The 23,846-nt window shown below is 45.2% G+C and overlaps 1 protein-coding gene across 1 annotated transcript in view; it reads right to left on the bottom strand.

The window, feature by feature from the left end:
- gpc4 (glypican 4) overlaps positions 1 to 23,846 on the bottom strand; it is a 32,128-nt gene that overhangs the window by 7,043 nt on the left and 1,239 nt on the right. Inside the window, exon 2 of the mRNA XM_084549445.1 lies at positions 1,486 to 1,644. Coding sequence (XP_084405571.1) covers positions 1,486 to 1,644 — 159 coding nt within the window. The remainder of the gene's footprint in view (positions 1 to 1,485; positions 1,645 to 23,846) is intronic.

Below are 23,846 nucleotides of genomic sequence, written 5' to 3'. Positions count from 1 at the left end.
AAACAGATTCAGAAGAGCGTGGCTGAATGACTGAATGACTGAATGAATGCACCCATTGACACGCTTGTCCAGACCGTCTGTCTACATCTGGCGAGTTTGACAGTCAGGTGCGCTACAAATGGAGTTTCCTTCTGTGTAGTGTGGTCTGGACGAAACAGTTACACGTTCCTCAAAATGAAAGACAGAAACCACTGTTCTCTGATGTGAAACAGTCTTACAGGCAAATCTAAACCGCTTACTTTCACTTCACTTTCTTCGTAAATGTCAATTTTATTTTTTTTTGTTTTGTTTTCCTAACTTTGTCGACAGAAAACATTTTCGGATTGTGAAACCGTCGCCAGCAGGTAGAAAATAAACGTCCACGACTTGTAAACTTGTAACAGGCATTCTGACACCATTTGCTGATATTTTATGGACCGGACGGGTTACTGAGTAATGAAAACGACCCTAAAAAACGCTGGCGCGAATCACGAGATAAGAAGTAGTTAAAGAAGCGCGAACGTGGCGGACAGACAGACCTGAAACAGAAAACACGCACGTAGTGGAGCTTGATCAACAATGAGACGTACGCGTGTAGAAGACGTAGAGATGGAAAGGAGAAAGAAGAAAGGGTCTGAGGTGGACCAAGAGGGTTATTTTATTTTATTTTTTATTTTTTTGGAGAGTTGAGGCATGAGATGGAGACAAAGGGCAGTAAGAAAAGAGAAAAAGAGGGGCGGGACGACTCCAGCAGCCGCTGCATTCCGACACGTCACATTCCTCCTCACATCTGGCTGCAATACACACGCTCCCCATTACCGACTATCCCTCGCTGCCTTTCACAGACACATAAGATCTGAAGGTCTCTGACCTGCACAGACATGCATGCGCACACGAGATATCCACACAACAAGCGGAAATCCAAAACATTCAGCCGGTCTTTCTTTCAGTTTTAGCCCTCGTCTTCGGCTTTGTCTCGGAGCTACAGAGGTGGCGTAGTCGGGTGGCTGAGGATATTCAGAGCTGTCCCGCTTCCTCTGTGAGTCAGCACCGTTGCATGTTCCCATGCGCCCCAGCCCCTCAGCAGGAGAAACCCGATCCCAATATTTACAGGCATACACACATGTGCTCACACACACACACACACACACAGAGGAACAGGAAGTACAGAGAAAAGACTAAATCTGAAGATGTGTGTGGTCCGTCTGGAAGCATGCACGTCTCTCTTCTCTCTGGAGAGCAGGGAAGCTGGGTATGGGGGAACCAAGCTGCTCAGGGGGGGATGATGAGGCAGGCTAAGACGCTGAGAGACAGGTGGACAGGCCAACGGGTGCAGACTGACTGTCTCCGCTTCTAGCAGTGCACTGGCAGGTGGAAGCGTCCGTCAAAAAAAAAATGTGCAACACAAGTGCTGCGATTGGGAAGCTGTGACCAGCAGCGCTACGTTGCCTGGAAAAGTGTCTGGTGCGTCTGTATTTGTTATTAGTGTTAAGTGTGTTTGCTTACTGTCAAAGTGACCGTGCTTCTGTTTGAAGGTGGATTGTAGGTTGGTGCTGAGCCTCGAGACGGGAGCTTTGATCTCCGTGTGGCTCTGCTGGCTCAGCTTCTCCTCCATCTCCACCGTGCAGCAGGAGAAACCCTGCGGACACACTTTCAGCGGGGCTCCTGTGAAGAGACAACAGCGTACACGTTAAAGACGGAGTGACACAGGAAGCTGCTCTCGTCTTTCACACAAAACACAAAAACATCTCAGGTTATTTTAGAATAAAAACCTGAGCGATACGTAAATGCTGATGAGGTAATTAATTGAGGAAGTGAAACTAGTTTAGTAGCTATTTAACTTTTTTTAAATCAGTCATTAACAACTGCTCATCTGGGATGGGGAAACCTTTAGCCCCTCACCAAATCAAATGCACCGTGGCTGTTAAACCCTCCTCATTGCAACACTTAGCTCAGAGCACTGCTCACTTTATAGACCCTTATCCTGGCACTCCCTGTCTTGATTGATAGTTAAGTGCTAAATCTTTCTCTGAGCGATGAGTCCTTCTAAAAAAAAAAAAAAAAATGCATTCTTTAAGTTTCGCTTTGCAGGTTGGAGACGGCTGACGACAGCCACGGACACATCAATGGACGACTTTTCAGCATTATTTCAGCTCTGCGTCCACACAAAGGTGATAAGAAAATGAAAACAATGGAGTCCTGCAGTAGCCTGGTCGTTACCATCCTACGTACTTCCGCCCAAAATTTGATTTCGGTCTGGCACGTTAGTCTGACGTCATTGGAGTTCCCTTAACCAATCAGCAACGTTTGGTAATATATTGTGCGCCGGAGTTCAGGCTCTTACGCTTACCAGTTAAATAAATCAAACTTTTCCCAAAGCCAGTTGAAAGGAGAGCTACGACGTCCTCGCCATTTATAAAACTGACAAGACAAGCGCCTCTTGTTCTGGTTTTAATTCCGTGATGCTCTTGAGAGTTGAGACAACTTCGCGGATGGCTTCTAGCGTCTCTTCCCTCCCGTCGCCATTGTTGCTATGCTGTTGAACTACAAGCTTCGCTGGACTACAAGCGACTCAGCAGGCAAAGTGTCAAGCTGACAACTCTTTAAAACAGACACGAGAGATGTGCATTTATGCTGCGTCCAGAAAACGCTACAGAAGACAACCGACATCTAATGTCGTCAAATACAATGGACGTGGATATAAACTCTTTTTTTTTTCTTTTTTAAACTCCGTCAAACCTAAACACGACGTTTGATTAAACATAAAGCTGTCGACTTTGTCAAAAGTGAGCTTAACATCCAATTAAAAAGGAGGAGGGTCACGGGAGGACGAATGCAAAGTCGCAGCTGCAATAATGTTTTGTTTTAAAAATGTGGCTGTCGGAATTTGGATTTGGATTTGGGGGGGGGGGGACACACAGGGATCCTTTCATTACATCCCAGCACCGACAGCCTGTTTAGTTTTCCCCACCGTCTTGTGCTCACCGACTCTGTGTGCGTGAACACGTTCCTTGCGTGTCATACATGGGACGGGACGGGGGGCACACATACCCGATGTTTTGCTAAATTTTTTTTTTTTTTACAGTCTCGTTAAACATCCCAGTTTAATTCGGTCCAGCGCTCGGCGACAGACATTTAGACTTTACAGTGAAAAGCCCATAAGCTCCCACATCAATGCGGTTTCTTTACTTTTTAATTTGTCATCTTTTATGCACTCGTTTCTGCCCAGCTGAGCCTTTTTACACCAGATACACGAAAGATGTAAGGATAAAAAATAATTATAGCAGCTTCTTTGACGACACAGGGTGCATCCGAATACCCATACTAACGTACTGTTCAGTAGGCGAGACGCAGTACGCCACAGTAGTAGTACGTCCGAATTCTTAGCAGACATCGACTAGTAGGCGAAAAATACCCGGACGGCCTACGACCTCCACAGTATACAACGGTAGCTCACTACGCTATCCCACAATTCAGCGGGAGCCCGCTAAGCGTAGAAGAAGACGAGCCGCCGGGAAAATCAAATCAGACAAAATGGCTGAGACCGTTGTGACAGCTACAGCTACGACAACCGTTTAGTTTATAAATGTCAGTATATTAGGATAAATGTTGAGTTTAAAATGCTGGTTGTTTCGAAAATACTTCTCCGAGGCGGCTTTAAAATTTCGCGGCACCCGCCGGTGTGCGTCATATGTGTCGGCGTCACATGTAAACATCCGGGGTCTAAGGACAGGCAAGATGGCTGCCCAGTACGTCTGAATTTTAGCCTACTACTCGCTCGCATACATAAATAACGTACTAAATTTACGGTTGAGTAGTACGTTCTAACCGACGTTAGTATGGACTGACTATTCGGATGCACCCTCAGTTTCATACCTAAACCACTTTCGGTACGTGTCAGCGTCGATATAAACCTTTAGTTGTTGTGGTGAACTTTGAGAAGCTGCTCTGCTGTGGTTTTAAATCCACACTGTTGAAGCTACTTGCTCATATTCTAAAAGTGTATGACTTGGGGGATTTTCCCGTTATCTTCACCGCTGATCATCATGTTTAACGCGTTGCCATAACAACCCGACAATATGGATTTGTATTTCTGTGACATCTTGAGCTTGTTTTCATTCTTTTTCGCGAACGTAATAGAAACGCCCATCGAATCCTATTAGCAAACCTGAACCGACTTTTACTAAATCACTTTCCACACATCAGGTTTAGCTGATAGCGTACAAACCGAAGACTAAAACATTGCAGAGAAGTTCCCAGCGTGTCTGAAATAGCAGCTAAAACGTAAAAAAAAGAAATCATAATAATCTGCAGGGTCTAGAAGCGACACACTGCAACACAATCACGTAAACAGGGCACCACCAGAGGGAGGGGATGCTCCCTGGCGCCACAAACTGGACCCCTCTGTCTGGGATCGAGTCCAAATAAGCCTCAAGTCACAATCCTCTCCTCAAACTCATCTCTCTCCCTCCAACCATCACCCACCCAGCCTCCTCCTCCTCCTCCTCCTCCTCCCTAACACACACACACACACACACACCCAGGCACAGTTGGCAGCCCCTACCTAAACATATTCACACATCACATCACTGCTCAACACACGGCTCTTTGTACGAGCATGATTGGAGGTACGAGGAGCGGCACGCACACACACACACACGGGGCTGAACTTTTTTAGGTGAAACAACCGTCCAGTCTCTCCTCGAGCGGGGCCCCCCCTTTGCTTGCCCACGGGTGCAGGCGCACAATCAAAAGGCCTATATATCCGTGTGGAAAAAACGGCCCTAGTTACCAAAAGTACACAAATAAAAAGTGAGATGGTCAATATTTCACAGGAATGTCGGCACAAATGTCACATTGTTAGCTCAAAGGATTAGGTCTCTGAAAACTGAAGATTCTTAGCTAATGCATACTTTGTGAAAACATTTTGGCAGCCAATTTCTCAAACCGCCGAGAGAGGAGAAGAAAAAAAAATAAAAAATGGCGCCGCTGGAACAAAAAGAGAGTTAACAAGACCAGTTAGATCTTATAAAAAAAATCAAAAATCACACGTTTCAGCCTCGCCGTTTCAGAAAGCTTTGTGTCAAGTTTATGCGTCAGCTACTTCTTTACCATCGCTGGCATGAATAGTCTTTGTGTGATGGGTGAACTGTCGCCTTATGGAGTTCCTTTTATGGGCCTCTCGCCCCTCTAGTTCCCCCCCCCCCCCCCGAGTACTCTGAGATGTAATAAGACAAAGCGACGGAGTATTGTGTCGAGTGTCGACTTAGAAGAGGAAAACTGCCATTTATGGCGGTCAAAACAAGAAGACAGCGGCATCTTGTAAACAAACATGTGACTGTGTGTGTCGTGGCATTCATCGGCTCGGTGCTGCTTCTCTTGCCTTCCCTTTGTGGGGGGGGGGGGACCACCATCCCCTTTAAATGGCTCATAAAATAAGTCACTTCCCTTTGACATTGTCCTGCCTCTCAAACTCTCAGAGGAAGGATGATGGTGGTGGTGGTGGGGCGGGGCGGGGGGGGAGGGAGGTGAAAACGCCTCACAGACAAAAACCAGATTAGACACCTCACCACCCCCTCTGCCTGCCATCATGTGCCCCTGAACCAGACGGACCTCAAAGTGTCCCCCCCACCTCTGCCTCACCCACCACCACCACCCTGCAGGCTTAACCAGCAAGGTCAGGGGTTAACAGCAACTCCTCTGAGAGAGGTCCTGTCCTCTGACCCCCCCCTCCCCGTCCTCCGGCCAGCACATCCACCACACACAGTAACTCACGCCCCCCCAAACCCACAATCGCTCCAATAATAACACCACCACCACCAACACACACAGCAAAAAAAAAATCCCACACATACAGGCAACTAAGGGTCGTAAAAGTTGCGCACGTATGCAAAAAAAATATATAAATAGGAACTCTGAACAGCCACGCACTTCAATCGGAAGTCATAAAAGTCCTTCAGTGATTATTTCTGTACCCGTTCCTCGGCTGAAGACTTCGCTAAAACTGCTAAGAGAGATGGAAAGGAGTGAGGCCATGAGGTACTGTGCGTGTCATGAACCATCCACTGTGGTCCGTCACTAAATTGGGAGCCTGGTTGTCTGTGACGGAACCAAACCTCGAATAAATAATTAAATGACTAGGCTTGGGTATCGAGTATCGAGAATCGACTGGAACCGGGACTAGCTTTTTGCGATTTTTTCCCGGAATCGTTCAAAAGTTTAATTTTCGATTTCTTAGTTTCGATTCCCGCTGTCCGCCGAATCGGAAGAAGAAACCGCTGAACACACCAACGAAGAAGCGTCCACCGGAAGTGTTGGCTTAACCGAACGTCTACGGTCGAACGTGGATAGCGTGCGTCGGCGGTCGAAAGAACGAAATCTCGGCAAAATGCAACATTTGCGACGAGATTGTTTCGTGCACGTCGAACATGATGGAGCACCTCCGAATTCATGGAGTAGAAATAAATGTGCGCCCCGTCTTTGACGCGCTGCGCCGAATCCGGTGAGTAAAACAATACATACACATTAAATAATACGTCTTGCGCCAACATTGAGGCAGCGAACAAATTAGCCCACGTATAGAGGTTCATAAAAAGGAAAAAAAGTTCATAGAATTAAAATTGATGGAGAAGGTCAGACTATTTCCTTCAGAAAGAACCGTTGGCTAGCTAGCTCATTTAAAATATCCTAAACTTATTTTGACCCTGCCTCTTAAAGGTGCAGTAGGCAACTTTTATAAAACTAACTTTCTGTCATATTTGCTGAAACTGACCCTATGTTCAAGTATAATTGCATAAAGCAGGTAATTAAAAAAAAAAATAATTCGGCTCCTCTGGCCCCACCTAGAGCCTGTAGCGCTATTTGCAAGACATCCACCGCTCCACATCCAGATGCACCAATCACGTCCAGGGGTGTATCTAACAGAGTGTCAATCACTGCTCATGGACACGCATTTCATAGCGCCCTCCCCTCCCCTCCCTCCACCACCTCGCACCACTTGGCCGTGGGCGTGTAGAAGGAGCCGGGACGTAATCCTCGTCTGAGGCCTGTGCCTCAGCTTCACTCTCAAACGTCTAACCACATCAACAGGTAGCGGTCATATATCTACCACATAGCAAACTGATAAAGCTAAACTGTGGAATAAAACGCCACAATGAATGCTTCTAACTGTTACTGATAGCAAACATCACCGATGTAGGCTACTTTCAGAAACATCCTAACCTTGGTTTTGTCCTAAAGTTGACTACTGCTAAATATTTTACCCTAAAATTATTTAGCAATAACGAAGGGTATTATAAAAACTACGTCGGTGTGTTCCATGCTAGTTTGTTTACTCGCTCTCTCTCGGTTCTCTGCTCGTGCACAGTGCACAGCTCTCCCTTGTGGGGGGGAGGGGCTTGGGACACCGTCTTGGGCTTTAGCGGAAAGTGGGGAGGGACTGAGAAGTTGTCGATGTTCAAATTTTTTGGCTAAGTCCTGGATCTTCGCAATCCTGCCCACTGCACCTTTAAAAGAATCGGAATCGAGAATCGTTAGGAACCGGAATCGAAACAAGGAATCGGAATCGTTCAAATTCAAACGATACCCACCGTACGCAGCTCACGTATTTATGTATTTATCTCCGGGGTTGAAATGCAGGTAATCTGAGACGGTGGATTTAATTTCAAAACGTGAAAAAAAAAGAACACGCGAACATATTCCAAAGTCGAAGCCCCAAACTTCGTCAGCGCGGTGAAGTACACAACAACACTTACAAGCACAAAGGCTGGCTATTAATTGGTGTATTATGCTCCCTGCTGTAACATGTAAAGCAGAGCGCTGCCAGTCTGCTGAGCATTACTCACACAGACTGTTGTAAATTTGCACGCCCTGCAGCCATAACATTCTCCTCTTGCTCCTCACCTCCGTCTAGGGTGTAATTATCCTGGAGGGTGGTGGGAGGGTGGAGGGGTGGAGGGGGGGTTAAGGGATTGCTGCCATTTGTTGGCCAACTTTCTTTTCTGCTCCACATCCTGTCATGCACCATCACATGAGCTGAACCTGCGGTGGAGGCCATTGACGTCGTCGCCTTCTAAGGTGTAAGGTTTTTTTTTACTCGCGGGCATGACGTCGTCGTCGTCTGTTAAATGGGCACATTAAATTAAATTTCAGCAGATCCAATTTATAAAAACGAGCGATGGAAAAGTTAGCAAACAGCTGCTTATTTCCATTTCCCAAAATTGCTTTTTCTACTTTCTTGTTAGAGCACGTAGTCAAATCAACCCTTCATAGTTCTTCGTCTCTTTCATCTGTAATAACCTTACAGCTGTGGTCTGAAAACTGAATTCCTTCAACGCATACTCATTCAGAAATGCCATTTATCCATTTTAGAAAAAAAACATCTTCAATTAGTTTCAAACAATCGTGACAATTCGGCCGTCATTGTGGAAATAAATCCGCAATTTGAAAGCAGCGGATAGAAAAAAAAAATGCATCCATCAACCTTCAGCGACGACTTTAGAAAGCCGCCGTTTTGCGTCAAGTGTTGGGATGTGTCATCTTCAAAATTAAACCCCCGCGCGTCTGCTCGAAACGGCAGAATGAATGTTTTCAAGGCTCCGTAATTGTGCAGGATTTAGCGATGGAATCCCCCCACATGAGATCAGTCTGGGTGTTATGAAAACAAAATGTGCACAAGTCAAACTATGAAGCATGTAATATACGGCCTCTGAACCACCGGCGGTCTAATTGTGAACCACAAGTTCTCACAGCAGAGTTAAGAAAAGTGCTCTTTTACAATTTATTTCCACCCATATTTCAGAAAATCCTTTAACTAGGAAAACCGACTAAAGAGTTCAGTCTTCTTTACAACATGGAGAAATATGGGGGGGGAGGTTTACAAACATTCGTGTCGGAACTGCTGCTCAGTGGAACCGCAGACTCTCGCTCAAGGGCATCGTGCCAGCAGCAGTTTAGGGAGGAGGAAAAAGTATGTTTTGTACACTTTCCACATCCAGACTTTCCTTGCCCTTTTTGTGAAAGAGTCAAACCGGTGACGTTCTCGACAACCGTTACAGTCAAGACATCAGTGGCACGGATGAGTGAGACTACTTTAAGATTAACCCAAAGATCAGTGCGCCCCAAGCTTTTAACGTGTCTCATTCAAATTTAAAGCCTCGGTAAATGTGACGCCATTTCTTTACGCTCCAAAAATCCAGCATATACGTGGATTTCCACCTGAGTTATAGCCGAATCACCGACACTGGGAGAGAAAATGTTAAACAACGTTACGCTGTAGGCGGAAACCATTATTAGAGACTTGGCTGTTCATATGGAGATAATCAGGGCAGGGCAATATTTCCACCTACTCTTTTTCTACACTTCAGCCCCTTACAAAAATAGAGTAATGACAAGTTTATAGCAGTCTTGGCCAAACCAATAATGTCTTTTTAGGTCCCAATCCATAAGGAAAGTCCAAAAGAGGCTGAATGTGCCGGGAGGGGACTTGTGAATCTAACCGAAGCGCTTTAACGAAATGGCGGGTGGAGATGCAGATCCTTGGCCGACTGGTGAAATCCAAGTAGTTAAAATTAATGTTTGAAGTGTTTTTTTTAATTTATATATTTATTTATTTACAGGTGTCATAAAGAACAGTCCAAACTTGAGTGCCTGCATTCTTGTCAGGATTGTTGAGGCAGGGTTTCCCCATACAGCGTTAATACTATGGCGGCCTGCCGGGGTCTAATTTACTCTCGTAACGAATCGGAAATACTTTTGCACGCCTCCCCCCAAAATACATGTTACCGCCACAGTTTAAAATCCAGATGTTTGTGCTCTGGATTTTTTTTAAGACCATTTTTTTTTAGACCCGGAGGAAACGACTGCAGACGTAAACTAGCTTAATTTTATAAGCTCTAGCTAGCAGTTCGATTGAAAGTCAACCGTTTACTATGAATTTGTTTTATTTGCTGATACTTTATTTAATCTCGCAAACATTTGTCCATTGAACACGACATCTCAACACCCTTTTGTTTAGTTATTCATGTACATGAAATGCACAGACTGCTGCTATTTGTTTCTAAATGCAATACGGTTAAAGACGGACTGATCTTACTATATGTGCAGACGTTTCATATACTGTATAAATAGTTTTTAATAGGTGGGATAGTGTCATAATTAAGTCTGTGAAGGTTCTCAGTCATCCAGGTCATGGTATATCCAAAATAAAGTTCAAAAAAAGGCAACTGGACTTGTAGAGTTTTTTTTTTGAGAAGACGTTTCACCATAGCCTAGAATCTAGACGCGCCCCTAGCGGCAGCAGATTACATTTGCTTCCAGGGGCAGTCTTGTGACTCTCCGTTGACTTGAGATTTCGAAAAATCCAAGATGTACCGGGCCAATCACGAGTCGGTGGGCGGGCTTAACATGACGACGACTGACCTGCGACCATAAGTTCCGTGAATTACGCGTGAATTCCCCTCATCCTGCTAGAACTACCAGAGCGATGGCTGCTGCTAGCGAACAACTTTCTTTCCAATCGGCTTTGGCCGCCACTCTGAAAGACTTGGGGTGCATCTGAATAGTCAGTCCATACTAACGTCGGTTAGAACGTACTACTCAACCGTAAATTTAGTACGTTATTTATGTATGCGAGCGAGTAGTAGGCATACAATTCGGACGTACTGGGCAGCCATCTTGCCTGTCCTTAGACCCCGGATGTTTACATGTGGCGCCGACGCATATGACGCACACCGGCGGGTGCCGCGAAATTTTAAAGCCACCTCGGAGAAGTATTTTCGAAACAACCAACATTTTAAACTCAACATTTATCCTAATATACTTACATTTATAAACTAAACGGTTGTCGTAGCTGTAGCTATGGTCACAACGGTCTCAGCCATTTTGTCTGATTTGATTTTCCCGGCGGCTCGTCTTCTTCTACGCTTAGCGGGCTCCCGCTGAATTGGGGGATAGCGTAGTGAGCTACCGTTGTATACTGTGGAGGTCGTAGGCAATCCGGGTATTTTTCGCCTACTAGTCGACGTCTACTAAGAATTCGGACGTACTACGACTGTGGCGTACTGCGTCTCGCCTACTGAACAGTACGTTAGTATGGGTATTCGGATGCACCCTTGAAGTTAAGCTTTTCTCTGAGAAAAGAACAAGAAACTGCACTGAGGTCGTTCTTACAAAAGAAGGATGTATTTGGAGTTTTGCCAACCGGATACGGCAAAAGTTTGATCCACAGCTTAAAAATGATTAATGCAGGAGAAACTCAACCTGTAGGCGAACTCATAAAAAAACAGGATGCAACAAGAACTATTTAATATCTATTAGGATAAGTTTTTTCCACAACACATGCAAGGAACTCTCTTTTCCGTCGCTCTGACTACGTCGCCTTCTTCGTTGCTCTGATTGGTTGTAGCGCCATCCTATTGCGTGGAGAGGGAGTTTGAAAGACGACCGTTTATCCCAACCCCTCCGGTTGAGCCCCGTCTATGGAGAGTGCCCAGACCCTACATTTAATGTGGGTCTGGCTCGCCAGGCTAGTTTCACCTCTCATCAGAGCAGCTTCTTCAGTTCAGAACTGAAACTGAAATATTCACTATCCAAAATCTCACAAACACTGGTTGAGGTATTAACAATTAAAGCAGGATACCTCACAACACACCCACACTGTACAGTGGATCTGCAGCTCTCCACAGGGAGTGGCAGTGTTTTAGCCCGAGGCTGCAGATAACCCCAAACTCAGACATGACACTGCTCTCATAACCAGCCTATAGCTCGTAAAGGACGCAAGTGAAGTGGGTAAAACGGCTTTAAAATTTAAAGCCAAGCAGTAAAAGTCTTTTTAAAAGGAGTCGTTTTTTTAAATCGTATCCTAAACATCTGCAGCAGAAGACGTTCCCTCATCTGGATCGCCAAACTCAAACAATCTAACAGTTACACAACAAATAGGTTATACGGTATATAAACAACATGTGACAGCAGTAGCTAAACAGGTTATTAGGAAAATGGGCATATAATCGGGCGTAAAATTTAATATATAATCGGGTCGGGCAATTAATCAAGCTATTTCTAGTTGACCCATTTTTTTTCCTGATATAAAATTCCTCAATAAATTATTCTTTCGACTTCCCTTAATGTTATGCTGCTCCCTTACGTTGCCCATTATTTCAACAATAAATCAAAGCTACTAACAAGCAACCAATCGCTGCTTATAATCCTTGTTTATGGCTCCACACACACACACACACACACACACAGATAGACAGGACTGGCCTAGCTAGCAGGATGCCAGCTGACATGAACTGATGTAACTTATTTATGTGGACAAACAGCGAGAGCAAGTCACTGGTGCAGATGAATTTAAAAGAGTGAAAGTGAATCTGTACGTGTGTGTTTACCATTTATTGGTTCTGTTCATCCTTTTCGAAAACATAAGCGGTTTTTATTTTGTATTTTTAATTTTCTTTTTCCACATTTTCCCCACACCACACTACATCTGTATTAAACTGTTTTTTTTGTACGTGAAAAAGACGATTATGTTGACTTTCACATGAATCTAAGCCAGTTTAGAGGTTGTGCTGGTGTGTCTCACATTGTGACATGTTGTAGTGGTTTGATAAAGTGCTTTGTCACTCAGCAGCATGCAGTCAGCTGAGCGGGAAGCAGTCGTCGCCTCACATGATGAGTCACGGCGCTAATGTGGATTCGACCCATGATTCAGCATCAACCAGAAGAAGTGTTAAGAGGTTAATGCCGACAAATAAACAATCGCAGACGTAAGGAGCATCCACAGATAAAAAAATAAATAAAAACGAGCTACCGCCGGGAGGAAGCCCCTCAGTCGTGGTGAGCACGGGAAACTGCATCTCCACTTGTGACATGAGAGATTTACTTCACTTAGAAACAATGCTCACCGTGCATTTATAAAAGGAAGGAAGTCCCACTTTAGGAGGAGTGCTGTGTGTGAAGTGAATATTTTGAGCTACGCCGCCAGCCACAAGGCTTTTGGATAATATCCTGAGTAAAATTATGTTTCCTTAAATAAATCAGGAGTTAAAATCTCTTCCACGACACAGCTGTCATAACACCAAACAGCCAAGGTTTGCTTGTAACGTGGCTTAAGTACGAGGAGAGAGAAAGAGCATGTCTGCTGTCACCATCTCTTCTGTGTAAAAAGCAGTGGGTGACGCAGATGCAGAAGCACTTTACAGCCACAAAACAAACACTTACTACCTCTCATTGTCACATTACAATATTAATTTGGGTTAAATATCCCACATTTTATTTATTTATTTTTATAAAAGCCACTCAGTCTGACTAACAAAGCCCACACTCGGATCCATAAATCTGAGCGCTCTTGCCACCAGAGTCCACTTCTGATCACTAAACCAGTCGGGGCCTCGGGCCAATTAAAACTCTCCGTTTGCGAAACATTCCACAACGCTGTCATCCATGAACATTTACCCAGAAGCCCCTGGGGAGATTCCACAACATTGCTCCCGGCCTCTCGCTCTGTCTGTTCACCCTCTCCCGTCCCGTCCCGTCCCGGCCCTGCATCTCCGGCTTTGTCTCCCCCACACAAAAGCTCCCTGCCTACACCACTTCCCAGGTCACTGCTTTGTCAGGGTTTCAACTCGCTCCTGCGTCCCGTCCCCCCCCGCCCCAAGTACGAGTCAGAAACCAAATTCCAGCCCCTGTTCTGCGGCTGCTCTCTAAGCTCACCTGCTGGACAACTTATATAAACCCTCTGGTGGTCAAAGGAAACTCTGAACCGCTGACCTTTGCACGTTAAATGGATTGTGGGCGTAAATAACTTGTGATTTTGCACATGGAGTGAAGTTATTGTACCTTAAGTCTAGCCAGAATTACCCATCTGATAGCAGAAAGGAAATTTGGGAGGGAGTTAAGATGCTGTTCAACTTTGCTGGACCAGATTCAGTTGTTAACCTCAAAATATGCCCCACACTAAAGTGGGTATGGGGCTAATCTAAGAATAGCACGAAATGGTTTTGGAGAGTAGCCATTTGGCCCAAAACGAGCTCTGGGAGGGTTCAAGAAATACACAATACAATAACACCATTAATTAGATAATTAAATCAACACGTGCAACTGCAGGTTCTGTCTCTAATCGGGTCGTATTATTAACTCTCACCTTTAAAATATAAGCGATTTGTTTCAGGATGCGAGTGACACAAAGCAAACAAACCTTTCCGCAACTTGTTTATCTCCCGTCTGGTAAATAAATCAACCGCTGGCGATTTGGCCCGACAGCCGTTCATTCAGACGAGCGCCCGCCATCCAGCCAGGCTTGTTTTTGACAAGAATAACTGTTCAAAGTAACAGAACAGACTCGTACATAAAAGGAAAACACGAGCGAGTAAATCAAAGAAACGTTCCTTCATCCCCATCGCTCTGCTGGGAATCTTTTTCCTCGCAACTGCACCACATATCAGTGGGAGTTGGAGGCAATGATTCACGTTAACAACTAGTCTAATCTTTCACCCTTTCCACATCTTTCTTTCAGGTTATGTGTCTTTTGATGAGCCGCAGGTTTGCAGCGTTTGACCTTCTGCTTTTACTATAGATTCCACCTTAGCAGTCTGTCTGTGTCTCTGTGTGTGTGTGTGCGCGAGTGAAAGAGAGCGAGACTGTTATGTTTTAAGATTTGCAGAGACAGGCAGAGGTTTTGCAGACAAACGGGGAGAACAAGTTGCAGCACAGCGTGATTATCACAAGGGAAGAAAGAGGAGGAAAAAAAAAAAAAGGGAGGCACAAAAGGCCTTCCTGGCTTGTCCCTCTACGCCAGCCCTCCATCTTTCCACTGACTCATGGCACACAAATGAAAACAGACTTTAAAGGAGAAGATGAAAAACACTCTTTACTTAAGGCCAAGTGCTTTACCATGGGACCCTGCGCAAACACCGTTGTGCTGTCAGAGAAACGGACTACTGTTGCGCTTACAAATAGGTCCTCTTTAGGATGTGCTTCACAGACGCCTGGAAAAAAAAGCGCCGCGCACCAGAACGTCCAAGGAGGGCAGTTTGCGGCTCACGTGCATCGAGCGAATCGCAATGCACGTCCCTCCAATTGAACACGCAAAGAATTAAAACAAAAAAAAAATTGAATCACAGAAGACTGAACACGCAAACAATACATTTCGGCGCCAGTGAAAGCCAGCGAGCCACTGCTCAGGATAGGGATCTCTTTGACAATGTTTATAACAGACATCCAAAAGCAGCTGAAGACCACCAGATGTTGTGGCAGGACGGGGGCCCGGCGAAGCAGCCCCGCCGCCCCCCCAGGCAGAATGAGGTCAGGTACAAGATCAGGTTTCCGCAAGCTCAAAAGCTACAAAAGGGGGCAACAAAGATTCTGATATACCTGTTGGTGCCTTACGAAACGGGACACCGGCGGGGGCAGTGGGAAGAGAAGCACTCATCGCCGACTGTCAAAGGGACTAGAAAGTCTAAACCTTACGCTACAGCGCGTTTAATGGGCCTCGGTCATGGATGACTCAGTCTGTTCCTGATGATTCACACCAATATTTCACCCCCCTCATCTTACATTCCAACACAACGACTAATTCTTCTGTCCGAGAGAAACACGCTGACCAAATGATTTGCAGCTTTTGGAGCCATCACTTAAGTGATTTGATCCTTTCGTGTGTGTGTGTTTTGTTTCCTCCCTTGCTTATCGGCCCTCAGCCAGCAGGACATCTGCCATTGTTTCCTTCATGTTTTAAATTTTAATTCTGATGACCTGCCTTTCTTTCACACATGGCATCAACTCATCAAACTCAAAGTTACGCGAGGCAGCCAAAGACACACCTATTTTTTTTTGTTTGACAGACGAAAAAGCCTGATGTTTTGATCTCAAACAATATAATTTATACGATAATAAATCCAAGAGCGTGCAGCACACTGAGGGATTGGGTAAATATTAGGAAACCTATTAAGCTAACTGCAGTTTTGGAAAAGTGAGCTAAGTGAGTGACTGCCCTGTCAGTGGGAGTCTTGATGTAGGCCTTGGGAGTAATTAGCAAAGGATTACAGCTCCTCTGGCCCGCACCCAGCACTGGGGCTTCAGCCCAAACACCCAGTCAAGTCCCTGGCTTCGCTCCCTCACTGCTCCCCCCATAACCACACGGGCCTCCAGCGAGTCACCAAATCCTAATGATAATCACGACTATCAACACGGACATCAAGCCTACCGCGGCTTCACGGGAAATCAATTAACCTTGGTCGAGTTACACCTACATCATAACCACGTTCGCCCCCACCGAGATGACTTCAGCGGAGCCTCGTTGTGGTGTCAGGCGAGAGGGTTCGCACTCCTCCACCCCTGCAGTTTGGGATCAGAGCCCGGCGGCCCTTTGCCACACTCCTCACAGCTGGGCCGAGTGACACCAGCACCAAGCTGATCGACACAAAAGAGGCGAACGGGAGCTCAAATATCAGAGGAACCCAAAAAAAAAAAGACGCCGCCAAGCATCTTGCACAGAAGAACTTCGGGAGCCAGAGGAGTTGAATGTTGGACAGAGGCTGAGGCACGGGAATCACTTGCTATTATGCAGCTTTTCCGTGTTTTACAGCGGCATATTTATACAAAAAAGGGAAAAGTGTTATTGCCGCATCCCTAACCTTCAGAAGTGGTGCCAAAGCTATAGGCGGACGCACGTTTACAAGAGACATGGTTTAATTCTGGCACTATCTAAAAGCCTTTCTGCACACGAGTAATCTAGAAAAGGTAAAAGCATCCCGAGAGCGAGCCGGGGGTTGAGGAAGAAAGGAAGGAAAGACTAGGACTGAAACAAAACCTCCCAGAGGAGCTGCTAAAGAGCGAGCAGCGGGAGAAGAGAATGAACCGATGCGTCAGTCGGGACAGACCGGGAGAAGAAGAAGAAGAAGAAGAGAGGGCCGACTTTTAACAGCGAGCAAACAGGATGTGTTAACAAGGGCTTTTCAGGGGGGTCGCTGCCTCCCCTCAACTCAAAATACGGAAAAAACCACAAAGCCAGAGCGGGATTTCTCACAGTTTGCATCAGCCAGAGGCCCGTGTCGACCTACGAGACGATACAGTCAAGTAAAACTGTGGACAATCGTGCCAGAAAAAGGCGGTGTGTACAGGTATATATGGTTCACGGGGCATGCATGCATCCAGCTTCCTACCCAGATTACCTAAGCCTGTGTCACACATGCACAGCCCCTCTCCTACTCCGGCTCCTGCTTAGCCCACCACCTCTTCTTCCTGGAAATTCAACTCAACCCCGGTACAAAACTCTCTTTCCCTCCCCGTCAGTCAAATCCCTTCTCTTTCTCCGCATGCTGCCCCAGTCAGTCCCTCCAGTACTCTCTTTTGTTGCCGTGTGTTCCCAGCTCCAGGGCTCCTGTGTGCAGGTCTTGGTGGTCCGGTGTGGAATGTGGTGAGGAGGGGCAGCCTAAAAAGGGGGGTGGCTCAATTGTTCCCACCACACAGAGCATCCACCCCCCACTGATCTGTCGCTCACTTGGCCATTTGTGGGGGGGTATGTGTGTGTGTGGGGGGGGATTCGGGCCAAAGCAAAGGATGCAAACTGATGGAATTACAGACGGCCAGTCGACACACACACACACACACACACTGCTATTGAATTGATCTACTCTCTGAGCATACTAAATAAGTGCAAGAGAGAAACTTAACATTCCACAGTTTTTAATGAGGAGGGCTACCCAAAGACTAAATCAGGTCTGGAATCAACAGGATCCACGAAACAAGCCAACTGGACATCCTTTCTTGTAAGTTCTCAGCAGAACAAGATTCCAGCAGAGCCACACTGTGGGTGCATCCGAATACCCATACTAACGTACTGTTCAGTAGGCGAGACGCAGTACGTCACAGTAGTAGTACGTCCGAATTCTTAGTAGACATCGACTAGTAGGCGAAAAATACCCGGATGGCCTACTACCTCCACAGTATACAACGGTAGCTCACTACGCTATCCCACAATTCAGCGGGAGCCCGCTAAGCGTAGAAGAAGACGAGCCGCCGGGAAAATCAAATCAGACAAAATGGCTGAGACCGTTGTGACAGCTACAGCTACGACAACCGAAGTTTATAAATGTCAGTATATTAGGATAAATGTTGAGTTTAAAATGTTGGTTGTTTCGAAAATACTTCTCCGAGGTGGCTTTAAAATTTCGCGACACCCGCCGGTGTGCGTCATATGTGTCGGCGTCACATGTAAACATCCGGGGTCTAAGGACAGGCAAGATGGCTGCCCAGTACGTCCAAATTGTATGCCTACTACTCGCTCGCATACATAAATAACGTACTAAATTTACGGTTGAGTAGTACGTTCTAACCCACGTTAGTATGGACTGACTATTCGGATGCACCCTGTGACTAGGGTTGGGTATCGTTTGAATTTGAACGATTCCGATTCCGATTCCTTGTTTCGATTCCGGTTCCTAACGATTCTCGATTCCGATTCTTTTAAGAGGCAGGGTCAAAAAAGTTTAGGATATTTTAAATGAGCTAGCTAGCCAACGGTATTTCTGAAGGAAATAGTCTGACCTTCTCCATCAATTCTATGAACTTTTTCCTTTTTATGAACTTTAGCCTACTATGAATTTCTCACAGGGCTGTTTTCAACTACAATATAAATATCAAACCTATGAACTATAAATATTATAAATTACCGGATTTGGACTGCAGTGTAGTCACTGCGGTGCCAGGCTGGGGGTCGGAGCCAGAGCCAGAGGAAGAGGCAGCGGAGGACGGTCGGCGCAGCGCGTCAAAGACGGGGCACACACATTTATTTCTACTCCATGAATTCGGAGGTGCTTCATCATGTTCGACGCGCACCCTCCTACGCGCGAAACAATCTTGTCGCAAATGTTGCATTTTGCCCGAGATTTCGTTCTGTTTAGAAAAGCGAAGCCACACTTTCGACCTCCGACGCACGCTAGCCAACACTTCCGGTGGACGCTTCTTCGTTGGTGTTCAGCGGTTTCTTCTTCCGGTCGGCGGACTGGGAATCGAAAATTAAACTTTTGAACGATTCCGCAAAGCTAGTCCCGGTTCCAGTCGATTCTCGATACTCGATGCCCAAGCCTAACTGTGACAGCAGGAAACTGATAAAGAACTAGCGGGCACTCGTTCTCTTTCTGGCCACACCTGGCTACGCTCAAGTCACAGTCACTGGGATCCCCCCTCTTTGGTTCACGACTTTGCCCTCATGATACCGAAACTCGGTTATCTCACAGGCTCGCCAAACAGTTGGGGAAGAATATGTCATCGGGCAGAGAACAACAGGAACCACCACATTATCAGCTCATTAGATTGCTTTACGAACGAGGACCGGCTCCAGCAAATTAGTCACCATTAACTGATTAACCTGTACTGCAACCTGAATGCTTTAGAAGCGGATAGCTTTAATACTTTACATTAAGACTATTCAGTGAGGCCTTTACATCTTCACATGACCAAACGCAGGCAGAACAAACGCTGAAGTGATCTGTTTATTTTAGTTCTGACTAGCGATATCGACTTACAACTTCAACACTGGGGTTTTCAGAAAAAAAAAAAGCTCCAAAACAGCATGTGAACTGAAAGCAAGAGAAAACAAGTGCTTGAACGGTTTCAATCCAAAAAATGAGCAGGGGGATCTAGCCCATCGCTCAGGAATGCTACCAGAGATTAGCGTGCATGCTTTGGTTTTTAATGTGGTTTATTTAAATTAAGCTGCACTTCCCCCCACCCCACCCCATTCAAACCAATCATGGGATATTAACGTTTTTGTGCAATCTATTGTTCCTCTGCGGACAAAATTATGTTGCGCTGACAAAAGCTCTTTATTAGACGCACACTTTTTACTACGACCGTGAAGGGTGCTAATGACGACGTCCATAAAGTCTTAATCTCACTCAAAATGTGTCTTTGACGCACTGTGAGTAATTCCTCGCAACTATGAGTCACACTCGCACGTGTGATTTTTTTCCGTTGGTCGTAACCACACCTATGAGAGGGAGTGAAGACATTATTATTTTTTTTTGTTTTTTTAAAATGGCACACACCTGAATCTGTTTGAAGCAGGAGGGAAAAAACAGTTTGGGCTTAAAACAAGTGTTCTTCTCTCTGGTGCTAATTGAGAAAGAAATGAAAGCGGCATTAAAACCGTGCTGCATCTTTTGCAAGACGTAGCTCACCATTACAAATGTGGGAACGTGTAATTAACTAGCCCACATTTCAAGCAGTAAGGGGGCCTACACTCACCTGGAAGTACGCCATCACACACACACACACACACACACAAAAGGAGAAAATGCTGCATATTCTTTGCCAGAAACTATATGCATCGACTCCACAAGAAACACCTTTAAAAGCCGCCGTGCTTCCTCCAAAAATAAATCGGCGCAAAACTGAATAAAATGTTAATGCAGCAGGAAAGTTGGATGTGGAGCTTTCCAATTAATAAGCAACCAGGTTTTGGATTCCCGACGTCCCGGACCGCCCCAACAGAAGGAAGCTGAGGGTGTAAAAACAACCATAAAACGCCAGTTATAAAATCCAACAGGAGTTTCTGTAAGCTGCCCCGTTAGACGCCATCTTGAAGTCGACACGTGACGCGATTCGTAGTGATTTGACTCGAAATGGTTTAACGTGAACCAAAAAGGCAGTTAAGAGTTTTATGGGATCGACCTTGAGAGGTGAGAAAGACGCTTGGCTCGTAGTTTATTGGTTAATTATTACAAGTGTCAAAATACCGTTCCACAGAGCCAAGCCACTCAAATATTAGTCTTAGAGCTATAAAAACTCCCGCAGACCGTGCGCGCCCCACTTCCCTGCTCTTATCTTATCTGCAGAATGTCACTGCAATAGCACAACCTGTTATTTCCCAAACCGTAATGATGCAGGGCATGCTGCCATCGGCTAAGGAGGGTGGGGGGAGACTGCAGGATGTCTGAAGCTAACCGAGAGGCCAGCTCGCTGAGGTCATGCATGCTTTAAGTTTCAGTCATATTGGGCTGAATTGATTATGAACAGGGGATGTTCCACGTGCTGAAGGGTAGGGGAAAAAGGAACCTCTCGTCTTTGATCTCCCCCATTGTCCAATAGCTGAAGCATGACATCAAGCCCGACTGCCGGAGTAAACCAAAACAGATTGTAGTTTTTTTTTTCACAAAAACCCGGCGATGTTTTAGCCTTTGACATGACAGAAACCAGCCTGGTCAGAGTTAACCGCTTTGCTTTCAGATCGTACTTAAACACCTTGTCTTTCTTAATGCCGTGCAGTAGATACCTTTTACCAGTTATCTCAGTGTGAGATGAGATGTGAAAACCACCATTTACATTCTGTTTGAGAACTGACATTATTTATCTGTCACAATTAAGACTGCGGGTATACATTACTTCCCGTTCAAGTGAAGTATTCAACCACAGCCCCCTAAAAGACATCATCAAGAAGAGAAGAAACTTGGGCTGCTTCCACATGAGTGGAAAACGACTGATACCAAGGAATTCACCAACTGAGCCTGCCATTCCTCTGCATCACTACATACCGTGTAGGCCGAAAAAAGCAATCCCGGGGTTTCCATTTCAGTTTTACTGACTTTAAAAACATCTTTATTGAATCTCAAGTCTGGCTGCAACCGAGCTCCTCGGTAATCTCAATGGTAACAAACATTCTTATCTTCACTTTGCCAACAATAACAGAAAATGTTTGTGGTTAGAAAGAGCAAGTTTTGAATCCCGTGCCTCCCAATAAGACTCATAGTTCACAAATCGGATTCGTGCATCAAAGGAGGTAAATGTTTCACAAAAAAATAAAAAATAAAATAAACGATTGATGTGACAGCTGGCAAAGATGGTGTGTAATTTTTAAAGTATGTCTTCTTTGCCACATGAGTATGTGGGAAGCTATGGTGAAAGTTCAAATTGTGATAGACATATTGTGGAACAAAATTACTCGACTGATTCTGAATCATACTTTGACTATTTCGACATCTGTAGATATTAAAAGTGAAACATTTCCAGCAAAACCATTTACTCGGTTATCAACTGCTGAAACAAATTACGCAGCGTGTGCACATGGATGTAATTAATGCTCCAACCCCTTCTCGCAACCTCGCATCCAAATCAACTTAAACACAGAAGTGAAGTTTGGAGTTTAGAGCCTCTACGCGGCATTAAAACATTTCTGAAGTTCAACCAAACTGCACATCTGGAGTCATTTCTCCCCCCCCAAACAACGTGGAGCATTTCGAGAGAGTGTGGTGCTTTTGTATGTGGGGGACCCCCCAACACTCTCTTTAATGACAGTAGACCTTGTTGCTTTCTATGGATCAATTATCTCAGTCTCTATCAATGACAAAGAGCTGCTCATTGAGGTCGGCCCTGCCTAAAGCCCAGACATACACCAGGAAGCTATTGTAAAGGAGAAAAAAAATAAAAAAAAGGCACGTGTGTGTATAGCACACAAACCTCCACAATAACCCCGCATTCATTCACATCCTTCTTTCAAAAAACACAGAGATGCGAGACAATTAAATCCGACCAATGCCCGACATGTTGGGGTACTCTCAATGACATTTAGCATCACAAAGACATATACAGGCGGAAAACAAAAGGACCTGTAGGATTTGTGTGAAACGTAGGGAAAAGATTTGACAGTTACACCCAAGTCTAATTCTTACGAGCCGCTTTGGCCTTCTGCAAAAATCTACTTGTTATGAATATAAAAGCTCATAGAAGGCCTTCAGTATAATAAAAGACGACACATACAAACTGGCCGTCCTCGTCAGGTGAAATAAACTCTTCTTTGCCAAACTGTGTTCACAGTTAAGAAACAGGAGAAACTCATATTTTAGGTTACGGAGGTCGGCAAAGATTTTTAAAAGTTTTGACAGCACTCACGCCCGGATGACCTACTTCTATAATTTTATACAAGCATGTCACGCTGCAGCCACTGCAAAACTGGTGGCAACCACACTGGACTGAACTTAGGGGCTTGAATATAAATTGCATATTTACTTTAACCACCATAAAAAATTAAAGGGAAAAGGGGGGTTGGGGGGGTGGGTTTCGGTATGCAGGGCGCAGTGCAATTTTAAAAACCCCCGTTCCTCCCTGCCCCACTACCCCCCCCCCCCCCCCCCCCCCTCAAGCCTTTACTGTAAACTAGCCCCCTGCGTGAGTTTCCATTACTTAGCTTTATCTCATGATTAGCTCCATTGATTTGCCTTCTCGCCCGACAGATTATTAACATATCAGTTCCTTTTTGTTACCACACCATCTCCATTGGTGCGTTACATCCTGTCATGCAGGCAGGTGTAGAATTCACAACACACACACACACACAAAATAATCTTCAAAACCACAAAAATTAGATGAACTCAGAGAGAAAAAGAAAGAGAGAGAGAGAGGGAGGGAGGAAGGGGGGAAGAAAATAAACCACAAGCCTTGTTCACAATGAACAGGAATGTTTACTAAATCACTGCCGGCTGCCTGCGCTTCACAGCCGTAGGAGGCTCTACTGAGGAAGCCTGGAAATAAACACAGGCCTGGCTTCTTTCAGTGGGGAGCAGTGCTTGTGTGTTGATTATAACCCGTTTTATTGTTATGAATTACCTACAAGTATTTCCTAAATGAAGACTATGAGCACTGAAGTGTTGCCAGCAGCATATATGCCCCAAGAATGGACCACCACCACCTCCACCACCACCTAACACAATGTTTTAGCTGCTGCTTCCAACAAACTTAAGAAAAAGCAGCAGTGTGATTATATTGGCCAAAAAAAAAAAAAAACGTCCATTTTGAAAAAGTGACAGTTTAACGGTTTTCAACGGTTTGCTGCACTTTTCAGGTCAGTAACTTTTTAAAGCCACATATTGAGAAATTAA

The sequence above is a fragment of the Chelon labrosus genome (genome assembly GCF_963514085.1).
Source record: "Chelon labrosus genome assembly, chromosome: 8".
NCBI lineage: Eukaryota > Metazoa > Chordata > Actinopteri > Mugiliformes > Mugilidae > Chelon > Chelon labrosus.
Note: the sequence above shows the minus strand (reverse complement) of the source record. Positions and strands in the feature narration are given on the sequence as shown.